Source organism: Podarcis gaigeae (genome assembly GCF_964106915.1).
Source record: "Podarcis gaigeae genome assembly, chromosome: 3".
NCBI lineage: Eukaryota > Metazoa > Chordata > Lepidosauria > Squamata > Lacertidae > Podarcis > Podarcis gaigeae.
Genome location: NC_139680.1, coordinates 58,217,992 through 58,240,430, shown reverse-complemented (window position 1 = coordinate 58,240,430; position 22,439 = coordinate 58,217,992). Strand labels below are relative to the sequence as shown.

Sequence of the window (22,439 nt, the reverse complement as noted above, 5' to 3'; positions counted from 1 at the left end):
GCAGCCTTCACCATTACCACCTGCAGTTTGAAGATTTATAGTTCTAGGAACTATTTTACTACTTCAGCTGTTTAGACCAGGCTTTAGGTCCTTTTCTAGGGATGAAAACACTTTCACTTTCGTGATCAGGTGCTCATTGCTCTAGTCCGAATTTATTTGTCCATCGTTGATTGCTTAAAGAAAGATGCACGGTGCTCTTGGCATGCATTCAGTTTTCAAACAGGCAAAAGCCAAATCCGCTTTCAAGGTATGGGTAACCCACTTTCAAACACTTCTAAGGCATCAGTAACTCCTCCACCCCTTATTTTGTTACCCACAGAGACCGCAGCCCCACATGTACCTCCAGTTTGGTACCAGTGTACTAGTCCCCAGTGAAGCTGTAATTTTAATAATATGCTTGGGAGGGGAGGGAATTTTTAAACTAGGAGTGCAAAAGTGAATTTATTATAGCAAAAAATAATACCTTCGCCAATAATAGGCACCGCTGAAATGCAGCACGAGCTCCCGCTTCCTTTTGTTGCTTGTTAGAGAGCAGACTTTAATGCTATTATTTTAAACTCTTAGAATTTCAGACTGCCAAAAGACAAAACGGGTACAACAAAGATTGGAGACCTTGCCCCTCAGGATATGAAGAAGGTCCACGCTCTGGCACTAATTGAGCTGACGGCTCTCTTTGATATCCTTGGAACAGAACTGAAGCCACAAAAAGCAATAAAAATCAAAACCAAAGGTCAGTTTCTTCCATTTGCAGTGCTACTATGTTGATGTGCATTTCTATATGTGTAATCTTTGAGGTCACTTTTTTGGTTTCCCCTTGAAAACTGTAGAAGGTGCGGCAAAAATGAAGTAAGGTCGTTGAGACTTCCCATTTGCTTTGGTGGGATGCGCTATACAGTGGTACCTTGGGTTAAGTACTTAATTCGTTCCAGAGGTCCGCACTTAACCTGAAACTGTTCTTAACCTGAAGCACCACTTTAGCTAATGGGGCCTCCCACTGCTGCCACGTCACTGCTACGTGATTTCTATTCTCATCCTGAAGCAAAGTTCTTAACCTGAAGCAATATTTCTGGGTTAGCAGAGTGTAACCTGAAGTGTATGTAACCTGAAGCATATGTAACCCGAGGTACCACTGTACATGCATCGCATCACATTGTGTATTCTCGTATTCTAAATGAAGTAATGGGCTTCAGGTATCCACTGGGAGTCAACAGAACCTGCAGACCAAATGCATTTGTTTTAAAGGGTTGTGGCTTGGCGTACGTAGTCAGGTGCGTAGGATGGGTACAATCCATGCCATATGAAGCATTTTTGCATTCCATCAGGTTTAGTGGCGACCTGTTAAGCATGATCTTAGCTCTCTCATTACAGTCAATGCAACTTAATTACATTCAAGTTGCATTGACTGTAATGAGAGAGAGAGATTCAAACTCTGGCTGAATCATGCCAAACGAGGCTAGGAATATACCACTTCTTCCTACTTTAAACCTGATGGAGTGTTTCACTAAGCTTGTCCTTAATGCTGTCATGCTTGTTTCACTGCTTGAACGTTTCGTTTCTTTCCTTTGCCTGTCTTTAGAAGCTTAACTCTAAAAGTGCTCTCAACCATGATTTATTTTTGTTTGTGGAGAACCATCCATATTGATTATGATCTATAGGGCGGGATGAAATAACTTAACATGACTGCACTTGGAGGCTTTCAACAAAATTGTAATTTATGTTACATAACAATATAATTGCAGTGTTCCTATTCTAGGCAAACGCTTTATGAAAATTACAGCTTTATGACCTTTTCCTGTGGTTTCTAGTTTGGCATGAGATTTCGTTCCAGTTCTGGGGTGTGTGTGTGAGTGAGTGATGGCATCCTCCATCAGAGCAAAGGCGGCCTGTCAAATTTTCAAAGCAAATTTAATCCAAATGAGTAACTTCTTTTTCTTTATTTGTTTATAAGTCTTCAGTTATACACTCATATCATTCTCCACTCCTTATACAGGGATTCTTTTTGGACTTCCCAACCAACAGTCCATATTGGTTTTTTATATATATATTTACCTTTAATATAGATATGGGCAACTGGGAACATTTTGAGATCACCAAGTTAAATGGCATACTATCAAGTCCTTTTCCTATTAAAAAAGAGGAAAAGCAGTGTTGCTTCCCCGCTCCTCTGATTGAAAATACAAACGTGTATATAGGTACTGCATGCATATATCTGTAAAGTCAATATCCTGTAAAATAGGCTTAGTTTAGTGTGGGGAAACTCACAAAAGAACAGAATTTTTATTAGGGAAAGTTGACCTCTAATACTGATTTTGAGATTGTTGACTTGCAAATTTATGTGTCTTTGACTGTATATATTTGAAAATTCTCCATTAACATTTTCATTGTTTTTATTTAGTTTCACTTGTATGTTTTAGATGCGACTTTTACATTTAAAAAGTTTTATTTTTAAACTGAAGTTTTGTATATTTCCAGATTAGCTTCTAGTGAGTACAGCCCTTGTTAAACGCATTGGACTGGGAATATTTTATTTATTTATTGGTTGATTGAGGATTCCCCCTTTGCTTTCCCTTCAATCTGAAGTTAAGTGCAGCTTATATGAATTAAAAATGTGTAGAAATAATAAAACATAATGCAGAGCTAAATTTGAAGCAGCAGCATTGCACAGATTTAAAAGTAACCTATGAAATACAGGAAACGTTTCCATTTTGTTAACTGCCTGTATTTCTGACCTTCTCTTTAATGTTTTACAAGGACCTGAAACATGTTACCAGTTAATCAAATATCTTCTTGGGCAAAAACTTGCAGTCAGGGTTCAGCAGAGACGACAATGCAGTAGCTAAATAATTGAAAGCAACTGTGAGTGATGAGGGAGATACAGCTGGGTACAGTTGAGTTCTCTGAATACAATCTTCATTTCACAGCTCAGAAAATAACTTCTTCCAGCCACATTAGGGTAAAGGAACCTTCCCTCCTCCACAACCTTCCATTTTTATATTCTTAAAAAAGCCGTGTCCGGTTAAACATACCAAAGCTATGCCAAATACTTCTTGAATATGGAATATTGCTTTAGGATAGCCATTTTTTCCTTTCATCCCTGGGAAATAGAGGGTCTCTGCAGATCACACATTTTTAAGGGCTACAGAGAGACCGTCTTGATTCAGTCCAACTTCTTGTTCCATGGGATTTTTCCTGAGGGTATTCTGATTTGGGAAAACCCCATTGTCTTTCCATAGGAAAAGGGGCTATTGCTCAGGGTAGAGTATTTGCCTTGCATGCAGAAGGTCCCAGGTTCAATCCTTCGCTTCTTGGGGTTAGATCTGGTAGAGATGGCTGTCTGAAATTCTGGAGAATTCTGCTGCTGGTGTGTGGACATTACAGTGGTACCTCGGGTTAAGTACTTAATTCGTTCTGGAGGTCCGTTCTTAACCTGAAACTGTTCTTAACCTGAAGCACCACTTTAGCTAATGTGGCCTCCTGCTGCTGCCGCTGGGCCACCGGAGCACGATTTCTGTTCTCATCCTGAAGCAAAGTACTTAACCTGAGGTACTATTTCTGGGTTAGCGGAGTCTGTAACCTGAAGCGTATGTAACCTGAAGCGTTTGTAACCCAAGGCGTTTGTAAGCCAACTGAGCTAGATGGACCAATGGTCTGACTCAGCAGCCTCCTATAGATGTTCCATCAAATGGTTTACTCTACCATCCCTACCTCAGCACCAGCTATGGTTGGTGACTGCATCACTGTGAATAATAAAGGCTGTGTCCACTTGCTTCATGACTCGAAGGCAGCTCCACATGCATGAGGTCCCCTTTGCTTAGTGTTTAGCAAATCGGTTTTTCCCCATAGAACACAGTCCACACTATTCACTTCTAGAGAGGTTTTTCGGTGGGGAGGTGTGGTGCTACCAGGGCTGTGGAGATTAGGAGGAGGGAAGGGAAACATCAGTTGTGCAAGCTGCCTTCCACTTGCACAACCATTGGATACAACCCAATACTTAACTTGACGGGAGGGTACTTCACATGCTCAAAGGCTTGCATATCTTTATCTCGACAACCTTCACAACAGCCCTATTAAAGAAAGGCCAGCATTTTTGTTCCTATATTGCAGATGAGCAGCTAAGGCAAAGACAATAATAGTTTGCCTAAAGCCCTCTAGTTAGAATGGGCCCTGTTCACAGGCCACTCATACAGCAGGAAATAGAATGACCGAGGTTACAATCTTGTACGTGTCAGTGAGCTATTCCAAAGGTTAAATGTTTGGAAGTATTCCTCCTTTTCTTTACTTATGGTATATTTATTTTTGCTGGAGCCCCTTTCTTGCTTTAAATGTTTGAAAATCTTAAAAAATAGATACAATAATAGCCAATTAATACCAAGACAGATAGCAGAAATGTAAAAACAGAAGAATATTTCAATCCTGCTATTTGAGAAGATGAAGTGTACCTAATTTATATGGTAGTAGAGGGATGTATGCAGCAAGAAATAATGTCTGTTTGAAAATGCTATTGACATTTCGATTTGCAATGAATTCTGAAGTGGGTCAGCTTTGTAGGGTTCGTCTGCAACTTTTTGCTTTCAGCTAGCATGCATTATTCAAATATGCAGAGCTGGCTGATGCTTCAACCTTGTGCATGTTTACAGGCAGTAAATTCCCATTGAATGCAGTGGGACTTGCTTCTGGGTGAATATGCATACGATTCAACCCCACTCTGTTTGGTGGGATTTACTCCTTGCTAAGTGTACATAGGATTGGACTGTAAATTGTTTGTCTGGATTTATTAATTATAAACTGTGTTGATCTGAACATAGTGGAGAAGAGTCTATGAAACCATTTTTCATGTCGTCATAAGCCAATTGTTTGTCTTTTGTTGTTTCATGCAGAATCTGGTCTTTTTGGTGTTCCACTGTCAGTTTTGCTAGAACAAGATCAGAAGAGGGTGCCAGGCATCCGGATACCACTAATTTTTCAAAAAGTGAGTACTGTAGGCTGACCAGTCAGTTTCTTCTATACCAGTTAGGTTTCAGCAGAACGCAAACATATAAGGCACCTATAGTTACATCAGTGCGCAGAAAAGCTTGTAACTGTTTAGCCACAGCTGCATTCCAGTTTTCAGTAGAACAAATTTTCTATTTTTCAACTAGCATTTTAGTTGCCGCCAACTTGAGTTGAGATACTTTCTATTTTAATTTGCAGCTCATTTCCCATATAGAAGAAGGAAAGCTGGATACAGAAGGGCTTCTTCGAATACCGGGTGTGGCAGCAAGGGTAAAGGTAAACTAATTTTTCAATTCTGGAAAGAGAGTGTTAGATTAATTACATTTATTTTATTAATAATAGTAATAATTTGGTAACTTGTGTTCAGTGGCAAGATCTTGAGATCCTTACGACATTTTATAATTATAACAATCGTATCTTAAAAACAATTTTATATTAATCCTTGGACAACTGACAGTGGTTTTGCCAAAGCTGAGTGACTGAGCAGGAGTGTGTGTGACAGAAACCTCCTTTCCAAAACTTATTTTATTACATTGTGAGTTCTGGTTTGTTCACAAATGTAGGCTTTTTGTATGCATTGCTATAGCTATTCTTTTATTGAATTAAGGACAGGATGAAGGACAATTGACTCTATTCTTCCTACATGTTGACCCTTCATTACTCTGATGTTATCCTGGATTGTGGTTAGCCACCTGGGTAAACAAGTCTTTTTGGGACGCAGGTGGCGCTGTGGGTTAAAGCCTCAGCGCCTAGGACTTGCCGATCGAAAGGTCGGCGGTTCGAATCCCTGCGGCGGGGTGCGCTCCCGCTGCTCGGTCCCAGCGCCTGCCAACCTAGCAGTTCGAAAGCACCTCCGGGTGCAAGTAGATAAATAGGGACCGCTTACCAGCGGGAAGGTAAACGGCGTTTCCGTGTGCGGCTCTGGCTCGCCAGATGCAGCTTTGTCATGCTGGCCACGTGACCCGGAAGTGTCTCCGGACAGCGCTGGCCCCTGGCCTCTTAAGTGAGATGGGCGCACAACCCCAGAGTCTGTCAAGACTGGCCCGTACGGGCAGGGGTACCTTTACCTTTACTTAAACAAGTCTTTGCTCTCAGTCCCTCTGAGAGCATCTGTGTATGGACTGGTTTTTTTTTGGATAAAAACTCATCCTCTTTTTTTATTGCACTTCATACCTGATTTTTACCACTGTGCATGTCAAATTTTAAATCTAGAGCAGATGGTTTTCATATTTAGCATCATGTGCATACTCTGGGCCTGCTAATTGTGGATTATGCTTGCATAGAAATCTTCTTGACCTGGCAAAGTGGCTGAATTGAAGCATAGCTCCATTGAGATGAAATAGGCAATAATGGAGTGGGGAGGGTAAATACAATACAAATCCCTGTTGTCCAAACATGCAGAGTGATTGCAAGCCTCTGTTTAGATGGCCAAATAAGCATGCATGCAAGCTCTTTTTGGAGAGAAATGTGTGGAGACCACAGGAGCTATTCATTTAACCTGCTCTGAATGTTGAATTGCAGATAGGTGTCTTGTTAACTTAGGACAGTGGTGTCTAAACTTTTTAAAAAGAGGGCCAGATTTGATGAAGTGAAGGGCCGTAAGGGCCGACCATAGGGTCAACCGATGTTGTTAGCCTTTTTGGGGGGTTGAAGTTGTTGAGATTTTTTAGGATTTTACCCTGGGAAATAAACTGCTACAGGAGCCAGATTGAACCAAATGGTGGGCCGGATTAGGCCCCCAAAATGGACTTTGGACCTGCCTGGCTTAGGAAGATTGGCATCATGTGTTAATCATCTGAAGAGCCATAAATGAATTCAAAACACTTGAATTCAAACATCTGCAACACTTGGGAGTCATTTTGGACTCACAGCTGTCCATGGAGGCGCAGGTTAACTCTGTGTCCAGGGCAGCTGTCTACCAGCTCCACCTGGTACGCAGGCTAAGACCCTACCTCCCCGCGGACCGTCTCGCCAGAGTGGTGCATGCTCTGGTTATCTCACGCTTGGACTACTGCAACGCGCTCTACGTGGGGCTACCTTTGAAGGTGACCCGGAAACTGCAATTAATCCAGAATGCGGCAGCTAGACTGGTGACTGGGAGTGGCCGCCGGGACCACATAACACCGGTTCTGAGAGATCTGCACTGGCTCCCAGTATGTTTCCGAGCACGATTCAAAGTGTTGGTGCTGACCTTTAAAGCCCTAAACGGCCTCGGTCCTGTATACCTGAAGGAGCGTCTCCACCCCCATCGTTCAGCCCGGACACTGAGATCCAGCGCCGAGGGCCTTCTGGCGGTTCCCTCATTGCGAGAAGTGAGGCTACAGGGAACCAGACAGAGGGCCTTCTCGGTAGTGGCGCCCGCCCTGTGGAACGTCCTCCCATCAGATGTCAAAGAGATAAAGAATTACCTGACATTCAGAAGACATCTTAAGGCAGCCCTGTTCAGGGAAGTTTTTAATATGTAATGCTGTACTGTTTTTAACACTGATTGGGAGCCGCCCAGAGTGGCTGGGGAAACTCAGCCAGATGGGCGGGGTATAAATAATAAATTATTATTATTATTATTATTGATCATATTTCTAGAGATGTTGTATAAATAGAGAGCATTTTGATACATGACACTGAATGTGCCTTTGCACATTCTCTTTTGCTATTGAATACTGTTAATGGGCCAGGGAGCACAAAGGAGATCCATTGTCAAATGGAGTATCTGTTTTGACTGCATACGTAGCATTATATAAACACAGGAAATACAAAACGTCATTTTTAGCACTACGCCCTGACATATAATTGACACACACCCAAAAACCTAGCTCAGTTTTTTATGTTAAAATGTGTGCCTAGTTTTACCGTTGATGTTTTGGATAAATAAGACGATTTCATATGCCCCCTTTTTAAAAGCATTAAATGTATGTGTGAAGTGCATAAAGACTTTTCAGCCTCTTGTCTTCTAGAATCTTTGCCAGGAGCTTGAAGCAAAGTTTTATGAAGGGACTTTCCACTGGGAAAATGTAAAACAGCACGATGCAGCAAGTCTTCTGAAACTCTTTATTCGAGAACTGCCTCAACCGCTGCTCACTGTGGAGTATCTCAAGGCCTTCCAGGATGTGCAAAGTAAGCATAAGTCCTGGTTCAGAATTAGGGGAGTCATTATGCAGAGCAGGCCTTTTTTTCCAGGTCAGCCTTCTTACATCCCTATAGGGAACCTAGGGGAGGACTCCGTAATTAACCCCCCCAAACAGTTCTAGAAATAACAAACTTTGTGGAGTTCTGGAGAGCCACAAGGAGAAAAAATCTGTATGGCCTTGCAGGCTACAGGTTAATAACCCATGTTGTAGAATATCATGTTGCACATACAAGAATTGTGTTCCTACAGTTCTGGAAAATGTTCTCCCTCATAGTTCTTTGATGTGGAATAGTTAAACAACCACTTGCACCATTAATCTTTTCTGGGCATGGCTATTCTTCATTGGCAAGGGAGTCCATGAAATTTTCTGCAAATAGTCCATTAGCTTGCTTGCATCTGAAAACAAACACACAGAATGGTTTTCTGTACACAAGTGCCTCATACTGTTCAGCAAACAGTAGATGAATTCATAAAACGATATTTATGTCTTTCATAGTGGGAAAAAAAATAATAATTATGTAGGGCAGGGCTTACCTCCCTCCAATATTTTATTCCAGTTGGCAACCCTGTCTGCCATGATTTAAAGAAAATGTCTACATAGAGATTTTCAAGGTTGCTGAACACACCTAATGATGTTGTTGTTGGTTGTAATTGCTGCCTTAGAAATCCTCCAGAGATGTGGAACTCCCATACTACATTTAGCACCACAAATGACTTGCAATGCAGCAATACCAGAAGCATGGTCAACAAAGAGCATTGTGCTTCAGTGAGCTTTTTAGCATGTGACACTAAGCCATTCTTTTTACTGACTGTCATAAATTCCTTGCATAGTCGTGGGCATAAATGGATGTTTCATCTGTGAAGGATTTTTATTTGGTCTACTAAATATTGTATTAATAAGCATTACATTATGAAACAAAGTAGCAAAAGTAAGGCATTACCTGGGAAATCGTGAATCTCAAAATTGGTAATAATGGATCTTGTGGCAGTTGAGTCATGAAACAGAATCGGAAAACAAGATGCTAGGTGAGGCAGCAGGATCCACAGGGCTGTCAATCCCAATGTAGACATTTAAACTTCCTTTGTTCCTGATGTTGATGTTCACCTCCCCTTCTTACCTGACGGAGAGTGGGGTGCCATTTTTTGGTTTGCCTGAGGTGTCAAAATGTCTTGGTTGCTTTTTACCTGTGAAGATAACCAAGAGAAATCCATAAACATTAATATTTTTGAGGAAAATGCAAAACGATTCAAAAACATACTCACAAATTGAGATTTGCATGTTTCACTGACAGAACTTCCAACGAAGAAGCATCAGCTGCAAGCACTGAATCTTTTGGTCCTCCTTCTCCCAGATGGAAATAGAGATACTCTTAAGGTTAGACTTAAGACTTCACCATTAAAAAAGCACTTCTGCAATTACACTTCTACCCACAGCACCTAGGGCTACTCCCCACTTCTCTTCCTCCCCAGTTGGGGTTCCAGAGCCATGCTTCTACCACAAGGATAGGCCTGGAATCTTGATTGCGGGAAAGGTGTAAGTGCGGGGCCTAATTCTTGGCACTACACTTCAAAGGAGAATGTGGACAAATTAGAATGGTTTCAGAAAGGATGGTCGGGGGTATGGAAACAACCTCTCCTTTGAGGAGAGGTTAAGGGAATGGGTATGTTTACCCTGAATAAGAGGACTGATATGGTAAAGGTAAAGGTAAAGGTACCCCTGCCCGTACGGGCCAGTCTTGACAGACTCTGGGGTTGTGCGCCCATCTCACTCAAGAGGCCAGGGGCCAGCGCTGTCCGGAGACACTTCCGGGTCACGTGGCCAGCGTGACATCGCTGCTCTGGCGAGCCAGAGCCGCACACGGAAACGCCGTTTACCTTCCCGCTGGTAAGCGGTCCCTATTTATCTACTTGTACCCGGAGGTGCTTTCGAACTGCTAGGTTGGCAGGCGCTGGGACCGAGCAGCGGGAGCGCACCCCGCCGCAGGGATTCGAACCGCCGACCTTTCGATCGGCAAGTCCTAGGCGCTGAGGCTTTAACCCACAGCGCCACCTGCGTCCCTGGACTGATATGGTAGCACTCCTCAAATATCAGAAAAGCTCTCACTTGTTCTTCTGCCTCAGATCTAATGGGCTTAGAGGATAGCTATTAGTACAACATTAGGAGAAATCACTTGACCATAAGAACAATTTAGCAATAAAACTAGAGGGACTGTTCCACACTGGAGGTTTTCAAGTTGGGTCTGGACAGCCATTGATGGATACTCTACCTCTGGATTTTCTGCTAGACTAGTTGGCCTACAAGGTCCCTTCCCAGCCCCATAATGAATCTCACAACCACTAACACAAATTTACCTTTAAGGAGTGAGGCAGCCCAGAGAGAGGGTCACTGCTGGTCTTGCAAAGAACCAGAGAACAGCTAAACAAAATCTAGGGCAACCTTGAATATGTGATATATGCTTGACCTAGTCAACCATATCTTCGTTAGAAGAAGGATAGCCAGTGTGGTTTCCTACAGATGTTGGTGGAATCCAACTCCTATCACCCTGACCATTGGCCATGCTGGCTTGGGCTCATGGAAATTGTAGTTAAACAAGGCTTGTTTAATTTCATTGTACACAGGTTGTACAATGACAATTATTTATTTATTTATTTATTTATTATTATTATTATTATTATTATTATTATTATTATTATTATTATAGGACATCATGTTGGCTATCTCTGATCCAGAATAAAGATTTCAGATGCCTACCTTTCTTTTTACTGAAAGTAAAAGGAAGTTGACTTTGATTTTTGGAGAAATCACTTGTTTAGTTTAACTACTGAAGTTACTAGTTGATTTAACGCTGTGCACATACTAGAACTAGAACATACTTTTTAAAAAGCGCACTATTTGAGCATGTTTCTTGTTTGTTTGCACATGCCTACTTTGCCAATCCTGTTCTCATTTTCAGGCACTGCTTGAATTTCTTCAAAGGGTAATTGATCACCGAGATAAAAATAAAATGACCCTAAAGAATGTTGCCATGGTTATGGCTCCAAACATCTTCATGTTTCATGGTTTGGGCTCAAAGAACACAGAGCAAAGCGAGTTCGTTATGGCGGCTGGGACAGCAAATGTCATGCGTTTTATGATTAGAAACCAAAACCTTTTATGGACTGTAAGTTTGTTTAAAAGTGCTTATTGTCATTAGAGAAGAGTTTTCCAAATTTTTCATGTTGGTGACACAATTTTTTTGAGTATGTATTACACAGAAAGACAGAAAACAAATTCTAGAATGAATTATACCACTAGTGCCGTATTTTGTTATATCTTGGTTATTTCCATATACATTAGTGTTGAAAGCTTAGTTTTGCCCTTCTGTAGGTTTATTCACACATGCAAACAACAATATGGAAGACAGAGCACCATTCATGAGAAACTGCTTGCGGGGGAGTCTGATTTCATGACACCAATATAGACCCCGTTACTTGTACAAAAACTGACCTGAGATGATTAGCTACTCCTTATATGGTTTTACTATGAAGAGGTTCTGTGCAATTATATTTCATACCATGTCTTTGCATCTATCATTTGTGTCTCATTTTTAACAATATAATTCTGTTCTTGTTTGACATTAATATTGGTGTTTGATATTCCATATTTGATATGTCTTGTCACTAGAAGGATATAAACATTTGTTTGGAGGAGCTGACTGCATCAATGGTGTTAATAATAGATTTTATGTCTGCTTAGATTCCTACATTCCTTGTGAACCAAGTAAGAAAACAAAATACTGAAAGTCAGAAAAAGGAGAAAAAGGACAAAGCTGTGAAAAAATTGCTGAAGAAAATGGCTTATGACCGTGAAAAACACGAGAAGCAAGATAAAAATGTCAATGATGTAAAAAGTGTCAATGAGGTAAGCAAGTAACTTTCAGTAAATTAGAGTAGGTCGTCTTCTTCTTTGGTGATTGCTTGTAGCTGAGTAAGATTGTCTTCCATAAACACAGTTTTAACAATGACTGTGGAGGCCAATTCTGGATCCGCACATCTTTCCACAGTGGGGACATAGGTTTCTGGGCTGGAGTTAATCACGGTGGGGTTTGCCAAGCATGCCTTCCTCTTAGCATGTTTCTCCCTTGCGTCCTGAGTTGGAGTGTCTTCAAAGCCCATGGCACCTTTGGTAAAGGCTGTTCTCCAATTGGAACTACCAGAGCTAGTGGTAGTGATAAAATAGCAGCGCTGCCATATTTACAATTTGCCTTTTCTTGATGAATAAATGTAATTATCTGAAAAACATGATCTTATTAAAACAATGCCTTGCCTATTAGCAAAGAAGGGTTTATAACATGTATTTAGTTACTAAGATAATCAAAATGGCTAGATGTTCCAGTTCGGAAGGCCTATATTTGTAACGCTTGACGTTCCAAAGCGCTTGCTTAATGTTGCGAAACTGTAATGGTTCAGTCGTACCTAGCTTTCTTGCTTCACTTTCAGAGTGAAAGGTAAAGATTCATGGCCCTGAGCAAGGGTGTAAACTGCATACTTGTTTCAGTAGAGGAAAGTAGAAGAGTGCTTCTGAAATAATTGAAGTTTATTTCTTTTGTCAGTTTGGCATCCAGATTAGTGCACCACATAAAAAATGCCAATAAACAATAAAGTGATTTTAGAACACAGTCTCTAAAAACAGTCATGGAAGTATCTGTAAGAACAGCAGCATAAGAAACCAAATCCATCCCCCTTTTTAAGTATGGAGATATATATATATATTTAAAGGTACAAATCAATTCACAGTCACTAGCGTTTTGGGGTAAATACTTGCTGCTCTGTTGTTCTTGATTGGTTAAACATAACTTTGTCTCTCATTAATTATACCCAGCCTGTGTTAAGATCAAATATCAGAATACATACATGATTTGTATTCTGAATGCAGATTCTCTTTGGATGTGTGTAACCCATCATTAACTAAAGTCATATTCAGAATTTAGTGAATTAGAGACATCTTGTGGAAGAATGCAAAATTGCACTGGCTCATCACGTTCTAATAATGATTATTCATTATAATCTATTGGCATATTGGGGGCCAAACTGGATGTGGTGATGGTAGGCATTTTTGTTACAATTTTTTTGGGTGCTGTGTATTTAACTTTTAAATATAAAATAAGAGCAGGAGATAAACCTTTTCCCAGTTTAACTCCTTGTGCTCCACCATTCCAGTTTCTGACCTGGCTGGGGGAGGGAGTTTGAGTGACAAAGCATCCGACAATAAAGCAGAAAAGGGTTCCCCTACCCTTATCCCCACTGTGGCCTCCTGATGTTAAAATTAGGCCCTATAGCTCACTGCTTCATATGTATCTAGGGCACAGCATGCAGAATCCTCAAAATTTGGTCAGCTCTCTTAATTACAGCAATTTCAAAACTAAAATTTGAAACTGAATTCTCTTGGTAAATAAAAAGTAAATAAAAAGTTGTTATTGTTTATGGGCTTGGATAGTGCAGCATGCCATGCGCTTTGTATGCAGCTGTATAGACAAGAGGGAACCTCAGGAGAGTAAGAATATCTAGCACCTTCTCCAATTCCCTTTTTCCATTGTCTTTTAATGAGTGTGAGCCCTGCACTCTTTGTCCCTGATCACCGCAGTACAAGTCAAGGTGACTCAGGCTGTCACCTGACGATGTAGCAGGAAGGCAAGTGGAACTCATTACACAGCATGCCTTCAGTGTGTTGTGCAAACATCTACTGGATATAGCTGGCTTCAGTCATTTCAGGCCATCTTGATACTGAACAAATTATTTCTCAATGCCAGTGTTGGCCAAACTTGGGTCTCCAGCTGTTTTTGGACTACAACTCCCATCATCCCTAGCTAACAGGACCAGTAGTCAGGGATGATGGGAATTGTAGTCCCAAAACAGCTGGAGACCCAACTTTGGCCAACGCTGGTCTAGACCTATCTAGAAATGGCAAAAGTCAGCTTGGCCATTAGGAATATAGAGTGCTACAGTAAAGTAGGGGTGGATCCTTATCTCTTCCACCCTGTGTCAACCAACCTGTCAGTCCCCTGGGACCAATCATAGTGGCGTCAGTGGGCGTGTTTTCCTTGCCCATGTGGCTTGAAATCAAACTGTTGTGGGTAAAGGCAGTGCTTTGAAAGGGAATCATCTGATGCCGGGGGGGGGGGGGCTTGCAAAGGACTGTACGTCCTCAGCTTCCTGATCAGTAGCTCTGCAGTGTAGCTGATCCCAGTGGGACTCACTAGCTGCCAGCACCAGTCAGCTGATGAAGGGAACTCTGTGGATCTCGCTGTTGAATAAGCAAAACACTTTGCAACCACCAACAATTGGCACCAACATATAACATCAGTGGTTGGGCAAGTGGCCGTAGTTTGGGGGAAATGGCCTTGTAGGCCAAATTGGGACCCATATCAGGCCTGCAGGCACTAAAGGAAGGGAACATAAATTATTATGATTATTATTACAGTTTCTGGAAGGAGTTGGAAGCTATTGGTTTCTTGCCCTACACATTAGTAGGAAGACTTTGTAACCCTCTACATATAGCTTCCCAACTCACCTATCCATTATTATCTGTGCCTCTGTTCTGTAATAAAAAAGAGTTTGTATTTTCTTTTTTTGCAAGCTGAGAAGTGGATACCACCTGCTCTGCTGGCACTCCTAATGCTTTCTTTCCCGTTATTAAATCTAGTATATGAGAAGCTAGGCTATAGTAGCAAAAACCTTCCAGAGGTTATCCAAGGATTACAACTAATAAGATAGGTTTTAATAAAACTTTATGTAGGATGTGTTGGATTTTAAAGAAGGAAAGAACCCTAAGATTTTAAAAGCAATTTCATTTTATAATTTGATATGAGATAGTTCATTCAGAATTTGAAATTAAACTCATTTCTTCACATTTTGCAATTAAGAGTTGCATGAAAGCTTTTCTTTAGGTCTGTAGTATAACTGAAAAGAGAATTCACATTTGGTTAAAAAATATCTAATTGGTTCAGAAATGTTCTTATAATAACCTAAGGTACAATTCAGAATAATATTTTGTTAGTTTCTGGTGCACAACAGGATCCGATTAATGTGCAAATGTAATATCACAAAATCATGCTTCATAATGTGCCCTGTGCAAATGTGGTGGTAACAATGTAAAATATAGGCGTCTTTAAGCATTTTGCAAAATTGTATAACTGGTAATTCCCACCCACCCCGCCATCTTGCTCTCCATACAATATCCCTAACTTGAGTATTCAGTACGTGAGCTGTCCCAACTATTTATTCTGCACTATGTTTGGAGAAACTCCTAAAGCCAGCTGCAAGCTGCTCCATTCCAATTCCATTATTGCTCTGCAGGCTGATGTTCCTCAGGGAGTAATACGGGTGCAAGCGCCTCATCTTTCCAAAGTTTCCATGGCAATCCAGCTGACGGAAGAACTAAAAGCTTGTGATGTAGTGGCCAGGTTCCTCAGCCAAAAAAGGTACAAGCATTTCCGTCTCTCATTTTCTCCCAAACTCCATCACGACTCCTCCTCCTCCTCCTCCTCCTCCTCCTCCTCTTCTTCTTTGTGTTGACTTGATTCTGCAGCAAGAAAAAAAACAAATGTACCCTGACATAATTAAGCTCAAGGGACCAGTGTATATTTAGGGCACGGTGCTGTGGGTCTCTGTGAGGGTATCTTGGGGACTATAGGATTCCGCAAATCACCTTTGTGGACCTTTGAGTATATGAGTTTCTACAAGTAATTTTGTTTCCATGCAGTTCATTGTAGCGTGTAGCTCCTTTTTCTAATCATCCCAATATGAGATGTTTATTCAGTAAGTTAACAGATGGAGAAAGATAGCAAGATAATTTTAGCGCACTGGCAAATCTCCTGAGCTGTAGAGCATTTTCCTAAGCACATCTAGTAGCTTTTGGTTGCAAGTTATTTGGTACTCTGCTGAATAATTTTGTTGCATTCCTTTGTAGTGGGACCGTCCAGTCTCTGAAGAAAGAAGAAGTGTTTTTATATGAAGTTGGAGGGAACATTGGTAAGGTTCTTTACACTGTAGACTTGGTGCTGGTTTCAAACTTTGCTTAAAGCACATGTTGCAGCTGGAATGACCTCATACAGGTGTATGAATAATTTCTTGCTTGGAAGTGCCCCCAATACCTATTGTTTTGGAAGTGACGTATGTCAAGAATTAGGCTAGAAGCTTTCCCCTGATGTGCAGGTTTGAATGTACAGGAGTAGAAAGAGCGAGGTGAGGATTTATTGGCAAAGTGTGTCCTCATGCAGTGACAGTCAATGAGGATTGAGGGCTGTATTAATCAGCACTACCTCAAAAAACAGGCAATAGATTTGTAGGGAGCTCAGCACCCACCCACTCTCCCTTTAGCCATGGTATGGTATTAACTGGCCAGCTTCAGAGCTGAGTAGGATTCTCAGCAGGGGAGATGTATTGCACAGGGCCTAATTAGATTATCATTATACGTTCACAACTGCTGGAATAGTACAAGTAAAAGAGAGAGCAGTAAAGATTGGTGTGCTCCTTAAGGTGAAACATAAAGTGACCATCCTTTCAAGACAATTGGGGTGAGGAAGCTGGGGGCATGCTGGACTTGCCCATCTAAAAGTAATTGGCTTGGAGGGTGAATTTAGTATGGATTCCCTAAGTGTACCACAAAGCGTGGCAGTTGACTGATCAGTGGTTTTTACTTCTTCTGTCTCTGAACCAGTGTGGAACTCACTTAGAATTCAGCATCTGATCTGCTGAGATCACTGTGTGATTAGGTGTTATGGTTTGCTTCAGTTATTAACTCAATCAGAGTTAATAAAGTTGTGGTTTGGTTTCATCCCTTGGTTGGTCCTCATTTCCTCTGTTTCCATAATCCGATGCATGTTGACACAGAAACAACTTCCACTAAGCTCAATAGGACTTATTCCTATTTGCATACAGTCTTAATCATTTTCAAAATAATCTGTAGTTTTACATAATATATGTGTTTTCCTAACAGGTGAACGCTGCCTGGATGATGATACCTACATGAAGGATTTGCATCAGCTAAACCCAAATGCTGAGTGGGTTATAAAATCTAAAAACTGCTGACTTTTTTTTTAATTTACAAAGAGATTAACTGTGACTGATTTTTGTAAAACTAATGTTCACGTGCACCAAAATAAAAGCGTGATGTATTCATTGGATACATCACAAATATTGCATTGTTAAGGGGCATTGTCAGTGCTGCAGTTGGCTTACAGAAAGCCTTCTCCCTTTCTCCCAAGTCAATGCAAACTACTGTAGCAAAACTGGTTGGGCAGGTAGCTGTGTGATCTTAACTGATTTTGTTGCACAGGAACAGTATGTACAGAACTTTTTTCTTATGGGAACCATTGTGCCTTTGGTATGGTCCCATCTAATTTCCACTATTTTCAGATTGCTTGTTATGGCTTCATTTCTCCAATGAAGGGTCAATTTTCCTAACAAAGACATCTGTAAAAATTAGATGTTCCTTCATTGGGCCATCCAAATTATAAATGGTGCTTGTATTCCTTATGTAATCAGGACAATAGTGGCACAAAGTATGCCACACAAACTTACTACATTCATTTGTTTAAGTCACATAAAACCATGTACCTACCCTTTCTGTCTCCTAAAACACATTCATATGTGAAAGCTAATGTGACATAATACTGACAAAACTATCTTTACCTGGAAACAATTCCTGTGATCATTGTGATGAAAAATGTATTGCTATGAAGCCACTATACCTAAGAAAATCTCTGTATTATCATCCTAGATTCCATAGTCTTCTCAATTCTTAATGAGCTGCCACAAATATAAGCACTCTAGGGAAAGGAAATATATATGGAACTTAAGTTCCATAACATTTCCTTCATAATTCCATGTTGACAATAGTGTGAAAATTTGAATATAGATGCTTCTGTGTGATGAGTGTAATACTCACACTGGGCAATCTATGGGAAACAGGTTGGGAAAAGAATAATATGTATAGTGTCTCCATGTATGGTATTAATGTGACTAGTCATATAGTCATATCAATGATCATTCAAGGGTCAAATATCCCCCCAATGTCTTAGACATATGCACAGATAATGTTTTCAATTCAGTATTGTCTAAAGTCAGTGAAGTCCAAAGATAATATTCATGACCTTTTAATTTCAGCATACTCACGTTGAAGCTTACAGTGTAGTCGTTGAGCACACTGTTGTGCATTCTGTGCAGATTAACATGGCTGACAGTCTCACAGTGAAAGGTATGGCCCTGGGCTTTGCTTAAGCATTCACTTGTTGTCATCAAAAGCGATTCACTTGTGGTTGAACATAAAGATGTGTTTTTCTCCCTACAGTGGAAGGGGTGAGGCTAATTGTATGCAGATGAGCATTTACCTTAAGTAGGTGGGGCTCACAGCAGATGTCTGCAAGGACATGTTGACCTTTGCATTTTGTTCTTCAGAAACAAAATCAACAGAAATTAAGCTTGTATAAATAATGACAAAAAGAGGATGAAATGTATTACCGCTAGGATGCAAGTCTTAAGATGCCTTCCTATTTCCAACAAGGGAGTATTACTGACTTTCATTTTTGGTGGTAGCTATGAGCTCTTGCACCACCGACAAACCCCGTGCTCCTGTGTCACTGAAATTATTCTAGCTTCTCTTGCTCCACAATTAATAGGTTATCAGAAGAGTCAGATGTTCAGAGGCACAAACCTCAGTGGTATCTGCACTTGCAACATTCCCAGGGAATTGCGACCTAATCTCCTGCCATAAAATGACTGTATTGGTTTTCGAAGCCTCACCCTTCATGATCTGGTACTTTGGTGGGATTTGACTGTTTCAGGTCAGTAAAGTAGGGAGAAGGAAGCTTGTCCAAGCAGGAACTAGCTAGCACAGGGAATCTCTGGCCCTCCTGGTGTTTTTGGACTCCCATCATCCCTGGCCATTTGTCATGCTGGCAGGGGCTGATGGGAGTTGTAGTCTGACAGCATCTGGAGGGCTGTGAATCCTGCATCCTTAAGGTGGAAACTCCTGGAACTCTTATCTCTCCTGCCACAGTCCACATGGCTACCAGGATGGCTTTCCCTTCTCTCCTTGATTGGCATGCAGCCATAACTGGGGTTTCCCACTAGCCATCTCTGGTAAAGAGGAAATTTTAAAGGCAGAATAGTTTATGAATCTGGAACCTAGTTTAACAGGTAATACGAGATGCATAAGGCAACCTTTGTAATACTTTACAGTCTGTAGTTGCTGCAAATCAGACTCAATTGCAAGGGAAATTTTAGGTATTTGAATCAGAAACAATTACTGCTGCTGGGAACAGCTGTAGCGGTCATTAAACTACAAATGGCGTGTAGATTTGATTTTTTAAAAAATAACTTCTTGCAGGGTTAGTGCCATTTTTATTACTATTTGAACAGCTCTTTTATATATGTAAATGAATTTTCATAATCTAATTTGATTTATGAGGTGTATACGTGGAGTATACACAACAGATACACTGACTAGTTAATGGGGAAGGGTGGGGAGTTACCATACTTGTGTAGATTTGTACATAAAATGTTTCCGATGAAAAATGGTGAGTCTGTGTTTTCCTTTTCTGTGTATGTGTGTTGTTGCATAGGGCACATGCAGGTCTTTGAAAACAGAAGTCTCCGGGGGGGGGGGGGGAGCAGTCCAAAGACTTGTCTCTGCACTGAATCTAATGACACACACATGCAGTCAGATCCTTGTATGCCATTTAATTTAATACAATGTGAAATTTAGCTAGTTCTGTATTTACAGTTGAAGGTATATATTTAAACCTGGGCCCCAGTTGTCACCATTGCATCCTCAGACATCTCCCTCGGAGCCAGCCAGAGCTGCTTGCCCCTCCCAATGTTACAATTTAAATTGAAATTGCTTCTTTTTTGTTTGCATGGGGGGTGTTGTTTGGTTTTTTTGTCTGTATTTTATTCGTTTTGGGGCTATGTGGGAGTGTTTTGCCTAGTGAATACAACAGGAGTGAGGAACTTCTGGTTTGTAGACTGGCCTTTGCTCACCATTAGATCTAATTTGGCCCACAAGGGCATTTACCCCGAGCCACATCCACCTGTCAGTCAGCTGAGGTCACTGGGGTTCAATCCTGCTGGCAAAACAGACCCCTGCAGAGAGCAGAATTGGACTGCACATTCGTCACTTGCTGAGCAAAAAGTTCAATCATTGCTCCAGATGATTGAAAGGTGGGTGGCCCTATGAGATGGGGGGAGGGGAAGAGAAATGTCCCTCAGGTAAAAATGATTTCCCACACACTATATATAAGCTATTAATTTACAGCACTTGGTTTCCATGTTTTTGCTATTCCTTTGGTATTTGAGTCTCACATTGACATGTTCCTTCCCCTTCCTTGGTTCATTTGGGAAAGTAGCCACAGTGAATAGCAGAAGTCTATGCTCAGGTCTAAATGATGACACGCCTGTTTGATTGTCTTTAAATCCAGCTACCAAAATGCTCAGTTTCTGATTTGTTTTTGGTATACTCCATCTTCTCATTTGTTTCTGGTCCGAACAATTGTCTTGAACTTTCTCCATTTTTATTTGTGGGACTTTTCTTTACAGCCTCCATAGGTGGCAGCATTGCTCCACAGCTGAACTCAAAGGTGAAAAAGCAAACACGCAGAAATGTGAAATGGTTGAAATATTCTTAGAGTTTGTATGGAAACCCTGGCATTTATTGATAAAGTGGCTCTCCTTCAATAATGCCTGGACGCAGGAGGCAAATGTTTTAAAGATACAAGGTTTTAACATGTGGTTGCTGGATATCCCTTAAGTAGAAAATGTAAGAGGTATGCATCAAAATAGGGAAATTGTAATCTTGCTTCAGCATTGCTGACACTTGCATCTCGTTTATGCAAGGTCCACCTAACTGGGGCAGACTTCGCCTTTTTAACCTGTCAGTAACAGTGAGAAGCATCATTCATTTCGTACGGTTTATTTATTCCTCTTAACTGCAGCATCTGTTTGTGCTGTTCAGTTAGCCATTAGTCTGCTTTATCTGACAGTGTAAGTTGTTTTTTTTTAAGTAGCCTTGGAGAGCAGTAGTAATTTAATACTGCACAATCATTGGAAAACCTAACAACTTGGTGGTACCATTTTAAACAAGAACATTATTGCTTTGTTCTCAAATATAGAACCAAAAAAGGTGTAATGGAATTTAGTACTTGCCTTCTACAAACTATACATTGTATTTTATTTAGAATTTTATATGTGTATAAGTTGGTTAAAGAATTCCTAAGCAGTGTACAGAAAAGCAGGGTACAGTTGTGTTACTCAACAGAAAGGGGTTTGAGTGGGGAAAGATAACAAGGGTCTTTCCCCTCTTCCTTAGAGGGTTGATAATAAGATGATAGTAGCCTTGTTACTGGGATGTAAGCATTAACACAAATATCACTTACTCGGTGTTTCTGAAACACACTGCAAAACCCATACACCAGAGACATTAGTGGTGTCAAAATGTTAACAGCATAGCAGTGGGCGACATCCAGTTAAGTCTGCCTGATTGCACAATGGACATTTGATCCTGCAACAATTCCCGTTTCTCTTCTCTCTGCCTCCCAGAACCTTCCGCATGCCCTCAGAAAGTGCTATGGGTGTATTCCAACCACCCATGGCAGATTTGGGGGCAGGGAAAGAGGAGAAGAGGAAGGAGAATCCCCATTGCAGACACACACTTGCACTAGTTTGTGTCTTACCCAGTGCCTCATGTCACACTCCTGAACTATCAGCTCCCAGAATTCTTTGAGAGAAGTCATGACTGTCGAAAAGCGGCATAGTGTTTTAAATACAGGATGTGAATGCAATTGTGGCAGATCCACTCCTGCTAACTGCCCCCTATGAAATATACCGGTAGTTCACCCACCTCATGGTACACCAGTTACACAAACTTTACAATTTACCACAGATTGTCTAGTGGGGGACTTGTGTGAGAGAAAACTTAATGATTTAGAGTCTCAGGCAGGAGTTGAACAAACACAAGAAAAGCTTATTGAACAAAAGTCAGAAAATGTGTTCCTTCAGGTAGAAGTTAACTTGTTTACTTTAACTTAAAGATGTCTCAGGCTTTAATAATAATAATAATAATAATAATAATAATAATAATAAAATTTTATTTATATCCCACCCTCCCCAGCCAAAGCTGGGCTCAGGGTGGCTAACAACAATCAAAATAATCCAACATTCTAAAAACATTCATTATAAAATTAATTAAAATCAAATTGATGGCAACCATTAAGCAAAATTCTGTGCAGATTGCCAGAGGAGGGGGTCAGGCTGCGCCCTGACCAAAGGCCTGGTGGAACAGCTC

At 40.8% G+C, this 22,439-nt stretch overlaps 1 protein-coding gene across 6 annotated transcripts in view; it reads left to right on the top strand.

Moving 5' to 3' along the window:
• The window catches only part of ARHGAP18 (Rho GTPase activating protein 18), a 62,199-nt gene extending 42,524 nt beyond the window's left edge, over positions 1 to 19,675 (top strand). For all 6 annotated transcript variants that reach the window (XM_083731199.1, XM_083731198.1, XM_083731201.1 and 3 more), the window contains exons 6-15: positions 565 to 730; positions 4,878 to 4,969; positions 5,191 to 5,268; positions 7,947 to 8,106; positions 9,412 to 9,494; positions 11,074 to 11,280; positions 11,856 to 12,020; positions 15,455 to 15,579; positions 16,068 to 16,129; positions 17,097 to 19,675. In XM_083731199.1, the coding sequence (XP_083587325.1) occupies positions 565 to 730; positions 4,878 to 4,969; positions 5,191 to 5,268; positions 7,947 to 8,106; positions 9,412 to 9,494; positions 11,074 to 11,280; positions 11,856 to 12,020; positions 15,455 to 15,579; positions 16,068 to 16,129; positions 17,097 to 17,188 (1,230 nt within the window). In that variant the 3' untranslated portion in view covers positions 17,189 to 19,675. The remainder of the gene's footprint in view (positions 1 to 564; positions 731 to 4,877; positions 4,970 to 5,190; positions 5,269 to 7,946; positions 8,107 to 9,411; positions 9,495 to 11,073; positions 11,281 to 11,855; positions 12,021 to 15,454; positions 15,580 to 16,067; positions 16,130 to 17,096) is intronic.
• Positions 19,676 to 22,439: the final 2,764 nt, after the last annotated feature.